Genomic DNA, 20278 nt, shown 5'->3' on the forward strand with positions numbered 1-20278 from the left:
TTCAGCTGTGTTATTAACAGCTAGCTACCCTCCATTCAGCCGTGTTAGTAACAGCTAGCTACCCTCCATTCAGCCGTGTTAGTAACAGCTAGCTACCCTCCATTCAGCCGTGTTAGTAACAGCTAGCTACCCTCCATTCAGCTGTGTTAGTAACAGCTAACTACCCTCCATTCAGCTGTGTTAGTAACAGCTTACTACCCTCCATTCAGCTGTGTTAGTAACAGCTAACTACCCTCCATTCAGCTGTGTTAGTAACAGCTAACTACCCTCCATTCAGCTGTGTTAGTAACAGCTAGCTACCCTCCATTCAGCTGTGTTAGTAACAGCTAACTACCCTCCATTCAGCTGTGTTAGTAACAGCTAACTACCCTCCATTCAGCTGTGTTAGTAACAGCTAGCTACCCTCCATTCAGCTGTGTTAGTAACAGCTAACTACCCTCCATTCAGCTGTGTTAGTAACAGCTAACTACCCTCCATTCAGCTGTGTTACTAGCAGCTAACTACCCTCCATTCAGCTGTGTTAGTAACAGCTAACTACCCTCCATTCAGCTGTGTTAGTAACAGCTAGCTACCCTCCATTCAGCTGTGTTAGTAACAGCTAGCTACCCTCCATTCAGCTGTGTTAGTAACAGCTAACTACCCTCCATTCAGCTGTGTTAGTAACAGCTAACTACCCTCCATTCAGCTGTGTTAGTAACAGCTAGCTCCCCTCCATTCAGCTGTGTTAGTAACAGCTAACTACCCTCCATTCAGCTGTGTTAGTAACAGCTAACTACCCTCCATTCAGCTGTGTTAGTAACAGCTAGCTACCCTCCATTCAGCTGTGTTAGTAACAGCTAACTACCCTCCATTCAGCTGTGTTAGTAACAGCTAACTACCCTCCATTCAGCTGTGTTAGTAACAGCTAACTACCCTCCATTCAGCTGTGTTAGTAACAGCTAACTACCCTCCATTCAGCTGTGTTAGTAACAGCTAACTACCCTCCATTCAGCTGTGTTAGTAACAGCTAACTACCCTCCATTCAGCTGTGTTAGTAACAGCTAACTACCCTCCATTCAGCTGTGTTAGTAACAGCTAACTACCCTCCATTCAGCTGTGTTAGTAACAGCTAACTACCCTCCATTCAGCTGTGTTAGTAACAGCTAACTACCCTCCATTCAGCTGTGTTACTAACAGCTAGCTCCCCTCCATTCAGCCGTGTTAGTAACAGCTAGCTACCCTCCATTCAGCAGTGTGTAGTAACAGCTAGCTACCCTCCATTCAGCTGTGTTAGTAGCAGCTTGTGTTAAACAAATCAATCTATTTTTAGATTCTTAGTAAAAAAATTCTTGAATGAGTATTAAGCCTCCAAGCGTTTGACTTGTACTGTGTGTAAACACACACATACTGTATATAATGGTGTGTATGGACAGGAGTTATATAGGATGAGCCGTGATTACAATACAGTATATGCAGTGCCTACGGAAAGTAATTCAGACCCTCTCAACTTTTTCCACATTTTGTTACGTTACAGCCTTTTCCCCTCGTTAATCTACACACAACATCCCATAATGAATGTTTGCAGCAAATGTAGAAAATAAATGAATAACTAAAATATCACATTTACATCAGTATTCAGACCTTCACTCAGTACTTTGTTGAAGCGCCTTTGGCAGCGATTACAGCCTCGAGTCTTCTTGGGTATGACGCTACAAGCTTGGCACACCTGTATTTGGGGAGTTTCTTCCATTCTTCTCTGCAGATCCTCTCAAGCTCTGTCAGGTTGGATGGGGAGCATTGCTGCACAGCTATTTTCAGGTCTCTCCAGAGAACTTCAAATCTGGGTTCTGGCTGTGCCACTCAAGGACATTCAGAGACTTGTCCCAAACCCACTCCTGCCTTGTCTTGGCTATGTGCTTAGGGTAGTTGTCCTGTTGGAAGGTGATCCTTCACCCCAGTCTGAGGTCCTGAGTGCTCTGGAGCAGGTTTTCATCAAGGATCTCTCTGTACTTTGCTACCTTCATCTTTCCCTCGATCCTGACTAGTCTCCCAGTCCCTGCTGTTGAAAAACATCCCCACAGCATGATGCTGCCCCCACCATGCTTCACCCTGGGGATGGTGCCAGGTTTCCTCCAGACGGGACGCTTGGTATTCAGGGCAGAGCGTTCTATCTTGGTTTCATCGGACCAGAGAATCTTGTTTCTCATGCTCTGAGCGTCTTTAGGTGCCTTTTGGTAAACTCCAAGTGGGCTGTCATGTGCCTTTTACTGAGGAGTGGCTTCCGTCTGGCCACTCTACCATAAAGGCCTGATTGGTGCAGAGATGGTTGTCCTTCTGGAAGGTTCTCCCATCTCCACAGAGGAACTCTGGAGCTCTGTCAGAGTGACCATCGGGTTCTTGGCAGTGGTGTAAAGTACTTAAGTAGTTTTTTGGGGTTATCTGTACATTACTATTTATATTTTTGATTACTTTTACCTCACTACATTCCTTAAGAAAATATTATACTTTTTACTCATTACATTTTCCCTGACACCCAAAAGTACTTGTTACATTTTTTATTCTTAGCAGGACAGGAAAATAGTCCAATTCACACACTTATCAACCGAACATCCCTGGTCCCTACTGCCTCTGATCTGGAGGACTCACTAAACAGAGAACATCCCTGGTCATCCCTACTGCCTCTGATCTGGAGGACTCACTAAACAGAGAACATCCCTGGTCATCCCTAATGCCGCTGATCTGGAGGACTCACTAAACAGAGAACATCCCTGGTCATCCCTACTGCCTCTGATCTGGAGGACTCACTAAACAGAGAACATCCCTGGTCATCCCTACTGCCTCTGATCTGGAGGACTCACTAAACAGAGAACATCCCTGGTCCTCCCTACTGCCTCTGATCTGGAGGACTCACTAAACAGAGAACATTCCTGGTCCTCCCTACTGCCTCTGATCTGGAGGACTCACTAAACAGAGAACATCCCTGGTCATCCCTACTTCCTCTGATCTGGAGGACTCACTAAACAGAGAACATCCCTGGTCATCCCTACTTCCTCTGATCTGGAGGACTCACTAAACAGAGAACATCCCTGGTCATCCCTACTGCCTCTGATCTGGAGGACTCACTAAACAGAGAACATCCCTGGTCATCCCTACTGTCTCTGATCTGGAGGACTCACTAAACCGAGAACATCCCTGGTCATCCCTACTTCCTCTGATCTGGAGGACTCACTAAACAGAGAACATCCCTGGTCATCCCTACTGCCTCTGATCTGGAGGACTCACTAAACAGAGAACATCCCTGGTCCTCCCTACTGCCTCTGATCTGGAGGACTCACTAAACAGAGAACATCCCTGGTCCTCCCTACTGCCTCTGATCTGGAGGACTCACTAAACAGAGAACATCCCTGGTCCTCCCTACTGCCTCTGATCTGGAGGACTCACTAAACAGAGAACATCCCTGGTCCTCCCTACTGCCTCTGATCTGGAGGACTCACTAAACAGAGAACATCCCTGGTCATCACCACTGCCTCTGATCTGGAGGACTCACTAAACAGAGAACATCCCTGGTCATCCCTACTGCCTCTGATCTGGAGGACTCACTAAACAGAGAACATCCCTGGTCCTCCCTACTGCCTCTAAACAGAGAACATCCCTGGTCCTCCCTACTGCCTCTGGATCTGGAGGACTCACTAAACAGAGAACATCCCTGGTCCTCCCTACTGCCTCTGATCTGGAGGACTCACTAAACAGAGAACATCCCTGGTCATCCCTACTGCCTCTGATCTGGAGGACTCACTAAACAGAGGAACATCCCTGGTCATCCCTACTGCCTCTGATCTGGAGGACTCACTAAACAGAGAACATCCCTGGTCATCCCTACTGCCTCTGATCTGGAGGACTCACTAAACAGAGAACAGTCATCCCTACTTCCTCTGATCTGGAGGACTCACTAAACAGAGTCATCCCTCACTCCCTCTGCCTCTGATCTGGAGGACTCACTAAACAGAGAACATCCCTGGTCATCCCTACTGCCTCTGATCTGGAGGACTCACTAAACAGAGAACATCCCTGGTCATCCCTACTGCCTCTGATCTGGAGGACTCACTAAACAGAGAACATCCCTGGTCCTCCCTACTGCCTCTGATCTGGAGGACTCACTAAACAGAGAACATCCCTGGTCCTCCCTACTGCCTCTGATCTGGAGGACTCACTAAACAGAGAACATCCCTGGTCCTCCCTACTGCCTCTGATCTGGAGGACTCACTAAACAGAGAACATCCCTGGTCCTCCCTACTGCCTCTGATCTGGAGGACTCACTAAACAGAGAACATCCCTGGTCATCACCACTGCCTCTGATCTGGAGGACTCACTAAACAGAGAACATCCCTGGTCATCCCTACTGCCTCTGATCTGGAGCAGAGTCACTAAACAGAGAACATCCCTGGTCCTCCCTACTGCCTCTGATCTGGCAGAGTCACTAAACAGAGAACATCCCTGGTCATCCCTAATGCCTCTGATCTGGAGGACTCACTAAACAGAGAACATCCCTGGTCATCCCTAATGCCTCTGATCTGGAGGACTCACTAAACAGAGAACATCCCTGGTCATCCCTACTGCCTCTGATCTGGAGGACTCACTAAACAGAGAACATCCCTGGTCATCTTGATGTTTTGACAGTTGGGTATTTTGTCCACCACTAGTTGTGGTCCCGATTGCTCAGTTTGTCCGGGTGGCTCTAAGAGTCTTGGTGCTTTCAAACTTATTCCATTTATGAATGGAGCATTGTGTGTAGATTGATGAGGAAAATGCTCCCTACTCCTGTAAACTCTCATCTATACCTTGTCCTAAGACCAAGGTATTTATTGCAAATAGTCATGTGTATTCTGGTACTATGTGGCCGCTAACGAATGCAAATGGTAGCATTGGGATTGCTCTAACCATACCCCTCTCTCTTCTCTGAAGTTAGACTTAACACCATAGAGACACTGCTAACACTGGATCTCTCCCTCCCTCCCCATCTCTCCCTCTCTCTCCCTCCCTCCCCATCTCTCCCTCTGTCTCTCTATCCCTCCCCATCTCTCCCTCTGTCTCTCTATCCCTCCCCATCTCTCCCTCTGTCTCTCTATCCCTCCCCATCTCTCCCTCTGTCTCTCTATCCCTCCCCATCTCTCCCTCTGTCTCTCTATCCCTCCCCATCTCTCCCTCTGTCTCTCTGTCTCTCTATCCCTCCCCATCTCTCCCTCTGTCTCTCTGTCTCTCTATCCCTCCCCATCTCTCCCTCTGTCTCTCTGTCTCTCTATCCCTCCCCATCTCTCCCTCTCTCTCTATCCCTCCCCATCTCTCCCTCTCTCTCTATCCCTCCCCATCTCTCCCTCTCTCTCTATCCCTCCCCATCTCTCCCTCTCTCTCTATCCCTCCCCATCTCTCCCTCTCTCTCCCTCTCTATCCCTCCCCATCTCTCCCTCTCTCTCCCTCTGTCTCTCTATCCCTCCCCATCTCTCCCTCTGTCCCTCCCTCTGTCTCCCTATCCCTCCCTCTGTCTCCCTATCCCTCCCTCTGTCTCTCTATCCCTCTGTCTCTCTATCTCTCCCTCTGTCTCTCTAGCCCTCCCCATCTCTCCCTCTGTCTCTCTATCTCTCTCTGTCTCCCTCTGTCTCTATCTCTCCCTCTATCTCTCTATCCCTCCCTCTGTCTCTCTAGCCCTCCCCATCTCTCTATACCTCCCCATCTCTCCCTCTGTCTCTATCTCTCTCTCTGTCTCTCTATCTCTCCCTCTGTCTCTCTATCCCTCCCCATCTCTCCCTCTGTCTCTCTATCCCTCCCCATCTCTCCCTCTCTCTCTATCCCTCCCCATCTCTGTCTCTCTATCCCTCCCCATCTCTCCCTCTCTCTCCCTCTGTCTCTCTATCCCTCCCCATCTCTCCCTATCCCTCCCTCTGTCTCTCTATCCCTCCCTCTGTCTCTCTATCCCTCCCCATCTCTCCCTCTGTCTCTCTAGCCCTCCCCATCTCTCTATCCCTCCCCATCTCTCCCTCTGTCTCTCTATCCCTCCCTCTGTCTCTCTATCCCTCCCTCTGTCTCTCCCTCCCTCTGTCTCTCTCTCCCTCTGTCTCTCTATCCCTCCCCATCCCTCCCTCTGTCTCTCTATCCCTCCCTCTGTCTCTCTATCCCTCCCCATCTCTCCCTCTGTCTCTCTAGCCCTCCCCATCTCTCTATCCCTCCCCATCTCTCCCTCTGTCTCTCTATCCCTCCCTCTGTCTCTCTATCCCTCTGTCTCTCTATCTCTCCCTCTGTCTCTCTAGCCCTCCCCATCTCTCCCTCTGTCTCTCTATCTCTCTCTATCTCTCCCTCTGTCTCTATTTACACCTCTATCTCTCTAGCCCTCCCTCTGTCTCTCTAGCCCTCCCCATCTCTCTATACCTCCCCATCTCTCCCTCTGTCTCTCTATCTCTCCCTCTGTCTCTCTATCTCTCCCTCTGTCTCTCTATCTCTCCCTCTGTCTCTCTGTCTCTCTGTCTCTCTGTCTCTCCATCTCTCCCTCTGTCTCTCTATCTCTCCCTCTGTCTCTCTAGCCCTCCCCATCTCTCCCTCTGTCTCTCTATCTCTCCCTCTGTCTCTCTATCTCTCCCTCTGTCTCTCTATCTCTCCCTCTGTCTCTCTATCTCTCCCTCTGTCTCTCCCTCTGTCTCTCTATCTCTCTATCTCTCTCTCTGTCTCTCTATCTATCTCTCCCTCTCTATCTCTCCCTCTGTCTATCTATCTCTCCCTCTGTCTCTCCCTCTGTCTCTCTATCTCTCCCTCTGTCTCTCCCTCTGTCTCTCTATCTCTCTATCTCTCTCTCTGTCTCTCTATCTCTCTCTCTATCTCTCCCTCTGTCTCTCTATCTATCTCTCTCTATCTCTCCCTCTGTCTCTCTATCTATCTCTCCCTCTCTATCTCTCCCTCTGTCTCTCTATCTATCCCTCTGTCTCTCTATCTCTCCCTCTGTCTCTCTATCTATCTCTCCCTCTCTATCTCTCCCTCTGTCTCTCCATCTCTCCCTCTGTCTCTCTATCTCTCCCTCTGTCTCTCTATCTCTCCCTCTGTCTCTCTCTCCCTCCCTCTGTATCTCTATCTATCTCTCCCTCTCTATCTCTCCCTCTGTCTCTCTATCTCTCCCTCTGTCTCTCTCTCCCTCCCTCTGTCTCTCTCTCCCTCCCTCTGTATCTCTATCTATCTCTCCCTCTCTATCTATCTCTCCCTCTCTATCTCTCCCTCTGTCTCTCTATCTATCCCTCTGTCTCTCTATCTCTCCCTCTGTCTCTATCTATCTCTCCCTCTCTATCTCTCCCTCTGTCTCTCCATCTCTCCCTCTGTCTCTCTATCTCTCCCTCTGTCTCTCTCTCCCTCCCTCTGTATCTCTATCCCTCCCCATCTCTCCCTCTATCTCTCTGTCTCTCTATCCCTCCCCATCTCTCCCTCTCTCTCTATCCCTCCCCATCTCTCCCTCCCCATCTCTCCCTCTCTCTCTATCCCTCCCCATCTCTCCCTCTCTCTCTATCCCTCCCCATCTCCCTCCTCTATCCCTCCCCATCTATCTCTCTGTCTCTCTATCCCTCCCCATCCCTCCCTCTGTATCTCTATCCCTCCCCATCTCTCTCCTCTCTATCTCCCCATCTCTCTCTCTCTATCCCTCCCCATCTCTCCCTCTCTCTCTATCCCTCCCCATCTCTCCCTCTGTCTCTCTATCCCTCCCCATCTCTCCCTCTCTCTCTCTATCCCTCCCCATCTCTCCCTCTCTCTCTATCCCTCCCCATCCCTCCCTCTGTATCTCTATCCCTCCCCATCTCTCCCTCTGTCTCTCTATCTATCTCTCTCCCTCTCCATCTCTCCCTCTGTCTCTCTATCTCTCCCTCTGTCTCTCTATCTCTCCCTCTGTCTCTCTCTCCCTCCCTCTGTATCTCTATCCCTCCCCATCTCTCTCTCTGTCTCTCTATCTCTCCCTCTGTCTCTCTCTCCCTCCCTCTGTATCTCTATCCCTCCCCATCTCTCCCTCTGTCTCTCTCTCTCTCTCCCTCTGTCTCTCTATCTCTCCCTCTGTCTCTCTATCTCTCCCTCTGTCTCTCCCTCTGTCTCTCTATCTCTCTATCTCTCTATCTCTCTCTCTATCTCTCTCTCTATCTCTCCCTCTGTCTCTCTATCTATCTCTCCCTCTGTCTCTCCCTCTGTCTCTCTATCTCTCTCTCTCTCTCTCTCTATCTCTCCCTCTGTCTCTCCCTCTGTCTCTCTATCTCTCCCTCTGTCTCTCTATCTCTCCCTCTGTCTCTCTATCCCTCCCTCTGTCTCTCTATCTCTCCCTCTGTCTCTCTATCTCTCCCTCTGTCTCTCTATCCCTCCCCATCCCTCCCTGCCTTCTTCCCAATCAATTTAAGGGCTTTATTGGCATAGGAAACAAATTATTATTTGACCCTGCTGGTTATCTATGAACATTTGAACATCTTGGCATGGTTCTGTTGTAATCTCCACCCGGCACAGCCAGAAGAGGACTGGCCACCCCTCATAACCCGGTTCCTCTCTAGGTTTCTTCCTAGGTTCTGGCCTTTCTAGGGAGTTTTTCCTAGCCACCGTGCTTCTACACCTGCATTGCTTGCTGTTTTGGGGTTTTAGGCTGGGTTTCTGTACAGCACTTTGAGATATAGGCTGATGTAAGAAGAGCTTTATCAATACATTTGATTGGTTGATGTTAACATTGCCAAAGAAAGTGAAATAGATAATAAACTAAAGTGAAATAAACAATAAAAAATGAACATTAACACTTACAAATAAATACATTTCAGATGTCATATTATGTCTATAAACAGTGTTGTAACGATATGCAAATAGTTAAAGTACAAAAGAGAAAATAAATATGTGTTGTATTTACAATGGTGTTCGTTCTTCACTGGTTGACCTTTGTGTGCAACAGGTCACAAATGTTGCCGCTGTGATGTCACACCGTGGTATTTCGCCCAATAGAGGGAGTTTATCATTACCCGTTGTTAGTATTGTCACCTGATGCTTTTTAAACGACCCTCTCACTGTGATCTTCTTCTCCAGGCTGTCTGTCCAACCTGCCTCCCAACACCAAGAAGATCTGCAACTCGTACGAAGAGCGTCGTAAGCAGGCCACCGCCATCGTCCTGCTGGGGGTCATCGGGGCGGAGTTCGGGGCGGAGCTGGAACCCCCTAAGCTGCCGTCTCGTGCCAGGACCAGTGGACAGGCTCCAGAAGGTTTTGGACTGACTACTGGAGGATCCAACTACTCTCTGGCCAGACACACCTGTGAGTGGACACGCCCTCTTTCTCTCTCTGTGCTCGGCACGCGCAAGTCTGTCTCCATATCCGCCCTTCTATCTTTCTCTCTCTCTTTCTCTCTCTCTTTCTCTCTCTCTCTCTCTCTTTCTCTCTCTGTGCTCGGCACGCGCAAGTCTGTCTCCATCTTCTGCGAGTGGTTGCTTTCTCTCTGCATGTTGTTCTGAGAATATGAGTGGTTATATATCAGAGTCGAGTACTTGGTGACGTTGTGAAGTCTGAGAGCTTTCAAGAGTTTTAGCCTCGATAGGAATGAATAAGTGACTTCTACCATTTATTATCGTGGATTCTCCAGCTGATGAAGTCACACTGTTATGAAACTAAAATAATACACACTGATACTCACTCACTCACTCACTCACTCACTCACTCACTCACTCACTCACTCACTCACTCACTCACTCACTCTGACTGTGTTGGAAGGCCACGTGAATAATCTACCAGGTAGCTAGCTCTCCCTATGTTGTGGCTCTGTACGTCTCCCCCTCTACCTCTCGTTGCCTGGGGGTCTTCTTTATTCAGATGCGTTGAAAGTTTAAATCCCTCTCACCTGCCTGAGAGAGAGGAAGGTGTGAGAGAGAGAGGAAGGTGTGAGAGAGAGAGGAAGGTGTGAGAGAGAGAGGAAGGTGTGAGAGAGAGAGGAAGGTGTGAGAGAGAGAGGAAGGTGTGAGAGCGAGAGGAAGGTGTGAGAGAGAGAGGAAGGTGTGAGAGAGAGAGGAAGGTGTGAGAGAGGAAGGTGTGAGGAAGGTGTGAGAGCGAGAGGAAGGTGTGAGAGCGAGAGGAAGGTGTGAGAGCGAGAGGAAGGTGTGAGAGAGAGAGGAAGGTGTGAGAGAGAGAGGAAGGTGTGAGAGAGAGAGGAAGGTGTGAGAGAGAGAGGAAGGTGTGAGAGAGAGAGGAAGGTGTGAGAGAGAGAGGAAGGTGTGAGAGAGAGAGGAAGGTGTGAGAGAGAGAGGAAGGTGTGAGAGAGAGGAGAGAGAGAGGAAGGTGTGAGAGAGAGAGGAAGGTTGTGAGAGAGAGAGGAAGGTGTGAGAGAGAGAGGAAGGTGTGAGAGAGAGAGGAAGGTGAGAGAGAGAGAGAGAGGAAGGTGTGAGAGAGAGAGGAAGGTGTGAGAGAGAGAGGAAGGTGTGAGACAGAGAGAGAGGAAGGTGTGAGAGAGAGAGAGAAGGTGTGAGAGAGAGAGAGGAGGGTGAGAGAGTGAGAGAGAGAGAGACAGGAGAGAGAGACAGAGACAGAGAGAGACAGAGGAAGGTGTGAGAGGAAGAGAGAGGACGGTGTGAGAGAGAGAGAGAGAAGGGTGTGAGAGAGAGAGAGAGAGAGAGGACGTGTGAGAGAGAGAGAGAGAGAGAGAGAGAGAGAGAGAGAGAGAGAGAGAGAGAGAGAGAGAGAGAGAGAGAGAGAGAGAGAGAGAGAGAGAGAGAGAGAGAGAGAGAGACGGTGTGAGAGAGAGAGAGAGACGGTGTGAGAGAGAGAGAGAGAGAGAGAGAGAGTGTGAGAGAGAGAGAGAGAGAGAGAGAGAGAGAGAGAGAGAGAGAGAGAGAGAGAGAGAGAGAGAGAGAGAGAGAGAGAGAGAGAGAGAGAGGACGGTGTGAGAGAGAGAGAGAGAGAGAGAGAGGACGGTGTGAGAGAGAGAGAGAGAGAGGACGGTGTGAGAGAGAGAGAGAGAGAGAGAGAGGACGGTGTGCGAGAGAGAGAGAGAGAGGACGGAGTGAGAGAGAGAGAGAGAGAGGACGGTGTGAGAGAGAGAGAGAGAGAGGACGGTGTGCGAGAGAGAGAGAGAGAGAGAGAGAGAAAGGTGTGCGAGAGAGCGAGAAAGGTGTGCGAGAGGGACCTTGAAGGGCCTCCATTTATACGGGGACTTACTTGACTGGCTTCTCTAGGACCTTGTAAGTAAGTTTATGAGCCAGCCTTGCCTAGTGGTAGATGATGATCTAGTGCCTATGGAACTGCCCCTACTGACTTTCAGGCTATGCAACAATAACAACAACAACAACTTGCCATCCCAACCCTCCCACTTACCACTGACTTTTCTGGTAAATCCTCTGTGAAGGGGGAAATGATACTTCATACGATTGTGACGTGTTGTCGTCCCTCACCTAGTTATCTTAAGGTTAAATGTGTCTAGTTGTAATTGTCTCTGGATAAGAGGCGTCTGCTAAATGACTAACATGTCAATGACTGTAAAGATCTAGAGACTGATATGTTACTGGGGGGGGGGGGGTGAAGCTGATCATCACCTCTCACATACATCACACTGGTACAGCACAGCCATTAAAACACACACACATATGTTTCTAGTTATTAACATGAGCCTTTAAAGACGTTGATATTTTTACTGCCTGTTTATTGTTAGCTGAAAAGAGATTTTAGGGAACGATGCATCTCTGTCTCGATCAGAATAAAACACTGAGGAGAGGTGAGACTTGTGAAAGCGGCACGTTGAAAAATTCAGTTGATGCTCTTACCTCATAATCATCTTGGACCTGTAAAAGTTTGTCGTAAAGTAGAATATATTTCTGAGTAGACACGCACAGCCAGATCGCTCAAGATTTACATCAAATTGAATTGGACATCTATCCATGCCCTGAGGACATCGGGAAATGGCTTCAAAACCTGCCACTAGGGGCAGTCGTGAACGCTATTACCGTCAAGTAGGCTTGGGTTTTTCTCAGGTGTTATGGACGGACGTAACACCATGACTCTGGTACTGAAGGTATATATATGTATATGTATATATATATGTATATGTATATATGCCATTTAGCAGACGCTTTTATCCAAAGCGACTTACAGTCATGTGTGCATACATTCTACGTATGGGTGGTCCCGAGAATCGAACCCACTACCCTGGCGTTACAAGCGCCATGCTCTACCAACTGAGCTACAGAAGGTCTCGTTTTAAATCACAGTGGTAGAAAATGGCTGTGCAGCGACGTTCCCCATCCAACCTGACAGAGCACGAGAGGATGTACATTATACTAAACCTTAACTTAACCATTCGGCGTGAATACCTAAACATAATATTTTAACCCTATACAAAACCTTAATAACCTTTTTAACGTTAAAATGTAGAAAAACAAAATGTTGAAATTTGACTTTTGAATAAAAGTGTGAATTAAAAACGTGTAACACGACAGTGGGACTGTGAGACCTTGTAGTCCCACATCCCTCCATACAGACAGATAGACCTGTAGTCTCACATCCCTCCATACAGACAGATAGACCTGTAGTCTCACATCCCTCCATACAGACAGATGTAGTCCCACATCCCTCCATACAGACAGATGTCGTCCCACATCCCTCCATACAGACAGATGTAGTCCCACATCCCTCCATACAGACAGATGTAGTCCCACATCCCTCCATACAGACAGATGTAGTCCCACATCCCTCCATACAGACAGATGGAGACCTTGTAGTCCCACATCCCTCCATACAGACAGATAGAGAGAGACCTGTAGTCCCACATCCCTCCATACAGACAGATGTAGTCCCACATCCCTCCATACAGACAGATAGAGACCTGTAGTCCCACATCCCTCCATACAGACAGATGTCATCCCACATCCCTCCATACAGACAGATAGAGACCTGTAGTCCCAGCCACCCCACCGGTCCTTGGTCTCCAACCCAATAATCAATAATAAGTCCTCCAGTCTCCGTGGCGATGGCGTGCTGGGAGGAGTCTGCCGTAGATTATTAATGTGATTGGCTCTGTGCGTTCTCATCTAGGCTCAGACCTACACTCCTCTATTGGGGTTGTATCCCGAATCGCACCCTATCCCCTATGTAGTGCACTACTTTTGACCAGTTGCACATAGGCTAGTGCACTATATAAGGGAATAGGGTTCCATTCAAGAGTGGAAGATCTGTACTGCTCCCCAGCCAATAACCCATCTAACAGCAGGGCGATATATATATTTCTGTTCCCCCGGGGGCAGAGCCTTTATCAAGTGTGTAAGTTAATTTCTTTCTACATTATTGGAACTATGTGACCAGCATCTAAGCAAAACACCATGGTGCAAGGAGGGGGTTGTGATGACGGTGGTTCCTTCTATATAGACTGAGTGTACTAAACATTAAGAACACCTTCCTAATATTGAGTTGCGCACCCACCCACCAACTCCAAAAGGTGTGGAAAGCGTTCCACAGGGATGCTGGCCCCATGTTGACTCCAATGCTTCCCCAAAGTTGTGTCCAGTTGACTGGATGTCCTTTGGGGTGGTGGACCTTTCTAGATACACATGGGGAAACTGTTGAGGGTGGAAAAACCCACTGGTGCGTCTGGCACATACTACCATGCCCCGTTCAAAGGCACTTTAATATTTTGTCTTGCCAATTCACCCTCTGAATGACACAAAAACACAATCCATGGTTCAAGGAATGAAAAATCCTTGTTTTTACCTGTCTCCTCCCCTTCATCTACATGTCTCCTCCCCTTCATCTACACGTCTCCTCCCCTTCATCTACACGTCTCCTCCCCTTCATCTACATGTCTCCTCCCCTTCATCTACACGTCTCCTCCCCTTCATCTACATGTCTCCTCCCCTTCATCTACATGTTTCCTCCCCTTCATCTACACTGATTTGAAGTGGATCTAACAAATCATTCACCTGGTCGGTCTGTGTCGTCCATTCAGTGTGTTTTAACAGAGTATATGTCTTCGTGGATGGTTGTTACGTATGCCTCTTGGAAGAGGGAACTCAACTCCCCGTGGAATGAAAGAGGTGATTGTCATCCTCACCCGCTCCTACATAGAGAATATTTACCGTTTACCGGGAATAGTGGAGAAAAGGGACTGGACGCAAGCAAAGAAAGTAAAAGTTAAAGATCCCCCTCTCCTACCTTACCTCCTACCTTACCTCCTACTTTACTTTCTACCTTACCTGCCTACCTTACCTCCTACTACTTTACCTCCTACTACTTTACCTCCTACTACTTTACCTCCTACCTTAACTGCCTACCCACTACTTACCTATTCTTAACACCACCTGGTGCGCTAACCAAAATACAGGGGATGGTCCGCCCAGGTCTTACCTAGTGCATAGACAGAGTACATACTATGGGTATATGTGTGCCCGCAGGCCTCTTGCCTAAATACTCACAAGGTGCCCCCTCCCCCGGGAACAAATGAAATTCATTCACTATCATTCAAACTCAGTGAATGATTTAAATAAACCAAACCACATACCTCTACAGGAGAGGCTACCAAAACACTAGGTACTATGCTATACACATACCTCTACAGGAGAGGCTACCAAAACACTAGGTACTATGGTATACACATACCTCTACAGGAGAGGCTACCAAAACACTAGGTACTATGGTATACACATACCTCTACAGGAGAGGCTACCAAAACACTAGGTACACAGGAGAGGCTACCAAAACACTAGGTACTATGCTATACACATACCTCTAAAGGGGAGGCTACCAAAACACTAGGTACTATGCTATACACATACCTCTACAGGAGAGGCTACCAAAACACTAGGTACTATGCTATACACATACCTCTACAGGAGAGGCTACCAAAACACTAGGTACTATGCTATACACATACCTCTACAGGAGAGGCTACCAAAACACTAGGTACTATGGTATACACCTACCTCTACAGGAGAGGCTACCAAAACACTAGGTACTATGGTATACACATACCTCTACAGGAGAGGCTACCAAAACACTAGGTACTATGGTATACACATACCTCTACAGGAGAGGCTACCAAAACACTAGGTACTATGGTATACACCTACCTCTACAGGAGAGGCTACCAAAACACTAGGTACTATGGTATACACCTACCTCTACAGGAGAGGCTACCAAAACACTAGGTACTATGGTATACACATACCTCTACAGGAGAGGCTACCAAAACACTAGGTACACAGGAGAGGCTACCAAAACACTAGGTACTATGGTATACACATACCTCTACAGGAGAGGCTACCAAAACACTAGGTACTATGCTATACACATACCTCTACAGGAGAGGCTACCAAAACACTAGGTACTATGGTATACACCTACCTCTACAGGAGAGGCTACCAAAACACTAGGTACTATGGTATACACATACCTCTACAGGAGAGGCTACCAAAACACTAGGTACACAGGAGAGGCTACCAAAACACTAGGTACTATGGTATACACATACCTCTACAGGAGAGGCTACCAAAACACTAGGTACTATGCTATACACATACCTCTACAGGAGAGGCTACCAAAACACTAGGTACTACGGTATACACATACCTCTACAGGAGAGGCTACCAAAACACTAGGTACTATGGTATACACATACCTCTACAGGAGAGGCTACCAAAACACTAGGTACTACGGTATACACATACCTCTACAGGAGAGGCTACCAAAACACTAGGTACTATGGTATACACATACCTCTACAGGAGAGGTTACCAAAACACTAGGTACTATGGTATACACATACCTCTACAGGAGAGGTTACCAAAACACTAGGTACTATGGTATACACATACCTCTACAGGAGAGGCTACCAAAACACTAGGTACTATGGTATACACATACCTCTACAGGAGAGGCTACCAAAACACTAGGTACTATGGTATACACATACCTCTACAGGAGAGGCTACCAAAACACTAGGTACTATGGTATACACATACCTCTACAGGAGAGGTTACCAAAACACTAGGTACTATGGTATACACATACCTCTACAGGAGAGGCTACCAAAACACTAGGTACTATGGTATACACATACCTCTACAGGAGAGGCTACCAAAACACTAGGTACTATGGTATACACATACCTCTACAGGAGAGGTTACCAAAACACTAGGTACTATGGTATACACATACCTCTACAGGAGAGGCTACCAAAACACTAGGTACTATGGTATACACATACCTCTACAGGAGGAGGAGGCTACCAAAACAAAACACTAGGTACTATGGTATACACATACCTCTACAGGAGAGGTTACCAAAACACTAGGTACTATGGTATACACATACCTCTACAGGAGAGGCTACCAAAACACTAGGTACTATGGTATACACATACCTCTACAGGAGAGGCTACCAAAACACTAGGTACTATGTATACACATACACATACAAAACACTACAGGAGGAGGTTACCAAAACACTAGGTACTATGGTATACACATACCTCTACAGGAGAGGCTACCAAAACACTAGGTACTATGGTATACACATACCTCTACAGGAGAGGCTACCAAAACACTAGGTACTATGGTATACACATACCTCTACAGGAGAGGTTACCAAAACACTAGGTACTATGGTATACACATACCTCTACAGGAGAGGCTACCAAAACACTAGGTACTATGGTATACACATACCTCTACAGGAGAGGTTACCAAAACACTAGGTACTATGGTATACACATACCTCTACAGGAGAGGTTACCAAAACACTAGGTACTATGGTATACACCTACCTCTACAGGAGAGGCTACCAAAACACTAGGTACTATGCTATACACATACCTCTACAGGAGAGGCTACCAAAACACTAGGTACTATGGTATACACCTACCTCTACAGGAGAGGCTACCAAAAACACTAGGTACTATGGTATACACATACCTCTACAGGAGAGGCTACCAAAACACTAGGTACTATGGTATACACATACCTCTACAGGAGAGGCTACCAAAACACTAGGTACTATGGTATACACATACCTCTACAGGAGAGGTTACCAAAACACTTTCAACAAATATACCAGAACATACAAAGAAGCTCTCCCTCCTTTATTAAGAATCGGTAATTGCAGACAGCTGTATCCCCTGACGAGAGGGCGGGGTCAGAGCGCCAATTAGTGATGGGCCGACCAATCAGCTGCTTTGGAATCCAGGAAGCCATTTCCTGAAATAGACACACAGACACCCGAACACCAACACAGAAACTGGGGAATGTGACAATGGTTGTATGAACACTACATGCCATCACCTTGTTGATTTCTCTGATTCTTTAGTTGGTGCCAGAGGAATTAGCCTTTAAAGGTGCAATCTGTAATAGTTATGACGGTTGAACGATTATGTCAGTTGATGGTATTTACAAACAAAAGCAGGGCTGCTGTTTGGGCTGAAAAACAAATTACAGATTTTGGTTTTTATGACTGACCCCATTTAGTTGGACTGATCGATTGTTTGGTCGACCAAGCTTTCTTTGGTTGAGCAGTCATTTGTTTTCCCATGAGACACCTGTCTGATTGTCTCTGGTCTTGGGGATGGCGCAGTACATCACACAAAGACATGTGATAATGAAATTGTTCGTGATGAATACAGTGGTTTTGGAAAGTATTCGGACCCCTTTCCTTTTTCCACGTTTCGGTACGTTACAGCCTTAAATCTAAAATAAAATAAAAACCCTCAGCAATCGAAACACATTAATCCGTAATAACAAATAGCAAAGGTTACTAGAAATTAAAAATAAAAAAACACAGAAATACTTGCCATCACACTGCTTTTGAAAGGGTTTTCTTCTGGTGAAAGAGAGGTGGACCAAAATGCAGCGTGGTGGTTATTCATGTTTTTAATAAAGACGACTATACATGAACAGACTATACAAAACAAGAAAAGTGAAAACCTAAACAGTCCTATCTGGTGCAAACACAGATACAGGAACAATCACCCACAAAACCCAACACAAAACAGGCTACCAAAATATGGTTCCCAATCAGAGACAACGACAAACACCTGCCTCTGATTGAGAACCATATCAGGCCAAACATAGAAATAGACAAACCAGACACACAACATAGAATGCCCACCCAGCTCACGCCCTGACCAACACTAAAACAAGGAAAACGCATACGAACGATGGACAGAACGTGACAGCTTAGAAATGTAATGAAGCGTTTTAGTTTTTTTTAAATTAAATAACAAAAGGGAGCTTTGAATAATTAGCCTAAACATATTAAATATATCGTAATTCACGAATGCAATACAAACTGTTCCTGTTCTGCTGTAATAAAAGGCATTAGATAGATAGATTGGTTGGCTGGCTCACTCACTCACTCACTGGCTAGCTGGCTGGCTGGCTGGCTGGCTGGCTGGCTGGCTGGCTGGCTGGCTTGGCTGGCTGGCTGGTTGTTTATTTAGTGTTTACACTGTTCTAGATTGTCAGAGAGAATTATAATATTGTAATCTAATAGCACATGTTTGGCATACATAATACTCACCCAACGCTTGTTCCTATACCCTCCTTTGTCTGGATCTCCACAACTAAGTCAAATGTCTTTCACACATCTGACTTCCCCTTTCCCTCCTGGGCAACCAGTAAAAATGTGCCTTTTTTTTTGTGTGTGTGTGTGTGTGTGTCTTTTTCACGTCCTCCACATCCATTTTGCTGTCAGGTTGTTACGTTGTGGGGTATTTGTTATAACCAATTTATTGATGTGATTATGATAGGCTATAGGTCAGGTCCTATTGGTCACAGGGGACCCTCACATGTTTCACATAAAGAGAGCAAGGGTTGGAGGAAATGAGGGATTTTTTTTTTGCAGACATATTAGGGATTTCTGTAAAAAACAGAACTTTTCAGTTAGAAACAAGTAAGAAACTAAATGGCTGAAATGATGTCACAGCTTCAGTGTGGGCGGAGCAGGATGACTCTCGGTCGACCCAAGATATATATATTTTTCCCCTAAATCGTAGTCATAATGTTGTATTAGATCATATGTTGTAACAATTGAAGCTGATCTAAACAAGCTGTAGTCATAAAAGATCAAAAGCGTTGTGTTTTGAATAAGGGGATAGCCGTTGTGGTTTTTGATAGCGGAGATTGAAAGAAATGTTGTTGTTTTTTAAATGAACTTTTAGCTCCGTTTGGGAGAAATGTTTCTAAACAACCAAAGAAAAACATTGATTGCAGTTATCTCATGAATAATTGAAGCTGTAGTCATAATGTTGTATTAGATCATATTAGGAGCGTTGTGTTTTGAATAATTGAAGCTGTAGTCATAATGTTGTATTAGATCATATTAGGAGCGTTGTGTTTTGAATTTGAAGCTGTAGTCATAATGTTGTATAGATCATATTCAGCTGTAGTCATAATGTTGTATTAGATCATATTACGTTGTGTTTTGAATAATTGAAGCTGTAGTCATAATGTTGTATTAGATCATATTACGTTGTGTTTTGAATCAGTCTGATCTCTGAAGCTGTAGTCATAATGTTGTATTAGATCCATCTAGTCAAAATGTTGTATTAGATCATATTAGGAGCGTTGTGTTTTGAATAAACTGTAGTTAATGTTGTATTAGATCATATTAGGACAGCTTGTGTCATAATGTTGTATTAGATCATATTCTGTTTTGTAACAATGATTGACGTTGTGTTTTGAATAATTGAAGCTGTAGTCATAATGTTGTATTAGATCATATTAGGAGCGTTGTGTTTTGACGTTTATATGTTATCACTGCCTTCACCGTTAAATTACCGTTATCTACTTGAATCAGTCCTGCTCTGCTCACCATCTAAAATAAGGCATAGGAACTTATGGAGAAGGACAGCTTGTGAATTGTCTCTGGTAACAATGATGACGCTGTCTCTGCAACACACACACACACACACACACACACACACACACACACACTGGTCTGTGCTATGATGAGGAACTGCCAGGGATGAATTGCTTTAGACAAGCCTGAGCCAGAGGGCAAGAATTATCCATCAGGCTAAGAAGGACGTAGTGGGTTGGAGGGAGGACCTCCTGTCTCTCTCTGTCTGCCTCCCTCCCTGTCTGTGTGTCTGTCTGCCTCCCTGTCTGTCTGTCTGTCTGTCTGTCTGTCTGTCTGTCTGTCTGTCTGTCTGTCTCTGTCTGTCTGTCTACGTGTAGAACTGTCTGTCTGTCTACGTGTAGAACTGTCTGTCTGTCTACGTGTAGAACTGTCTGTCTGTCTACGTGTAGAACTGTCTGTCTGTCTACGTGTAGAACTGTCTGTCTGTCTA

At 46.4% G+C, this 20278-nt stretch overlaps 1 protein-coding gene across 3 annotated transcripts in view; it reads left to right on the top strand.

Annotated features, from left to right (window-relative positions):
- Positions 1-20278, top strand: part of LOC123989545 (WD repeat-containing protein 7) — a 366883-nt gene that overhangs the window by 227711 nt on the left and 118894 nt on the right. For all 3 annotated transcript variants that reach the window (XM_046290631.1, XM_046290633.1, XM_046290632.1), the window contains one exon: positions 9055-9279. In XM_046290631.1, the coding sequence (XP_046146587.1) occupies positions 9055-9279 (225 nt within the window). The remainder of the gene's footprint in view (positions 1-9054; positions 9280-20278) is intronic.

The sequence above is a fragment of the Oncorhynchus gorbuscha genome, linkage group LG11, assembly GCF_021184085.1.
Source record: "Oncorhynchus gorbuscha isolate QuinsamMale2020 ecotype Even-year linkage group LG11, OgorEven_v1.0, whole genome shotgun sequence".
Taxonomy (NCBI): domain Eukaryota; kingdom Metazoa; phylum Chordata; class Actinopteri; order Salmoniformes; family Salmonidae; genus Oncorhynchus; species Oncorhynchus gorbuscha.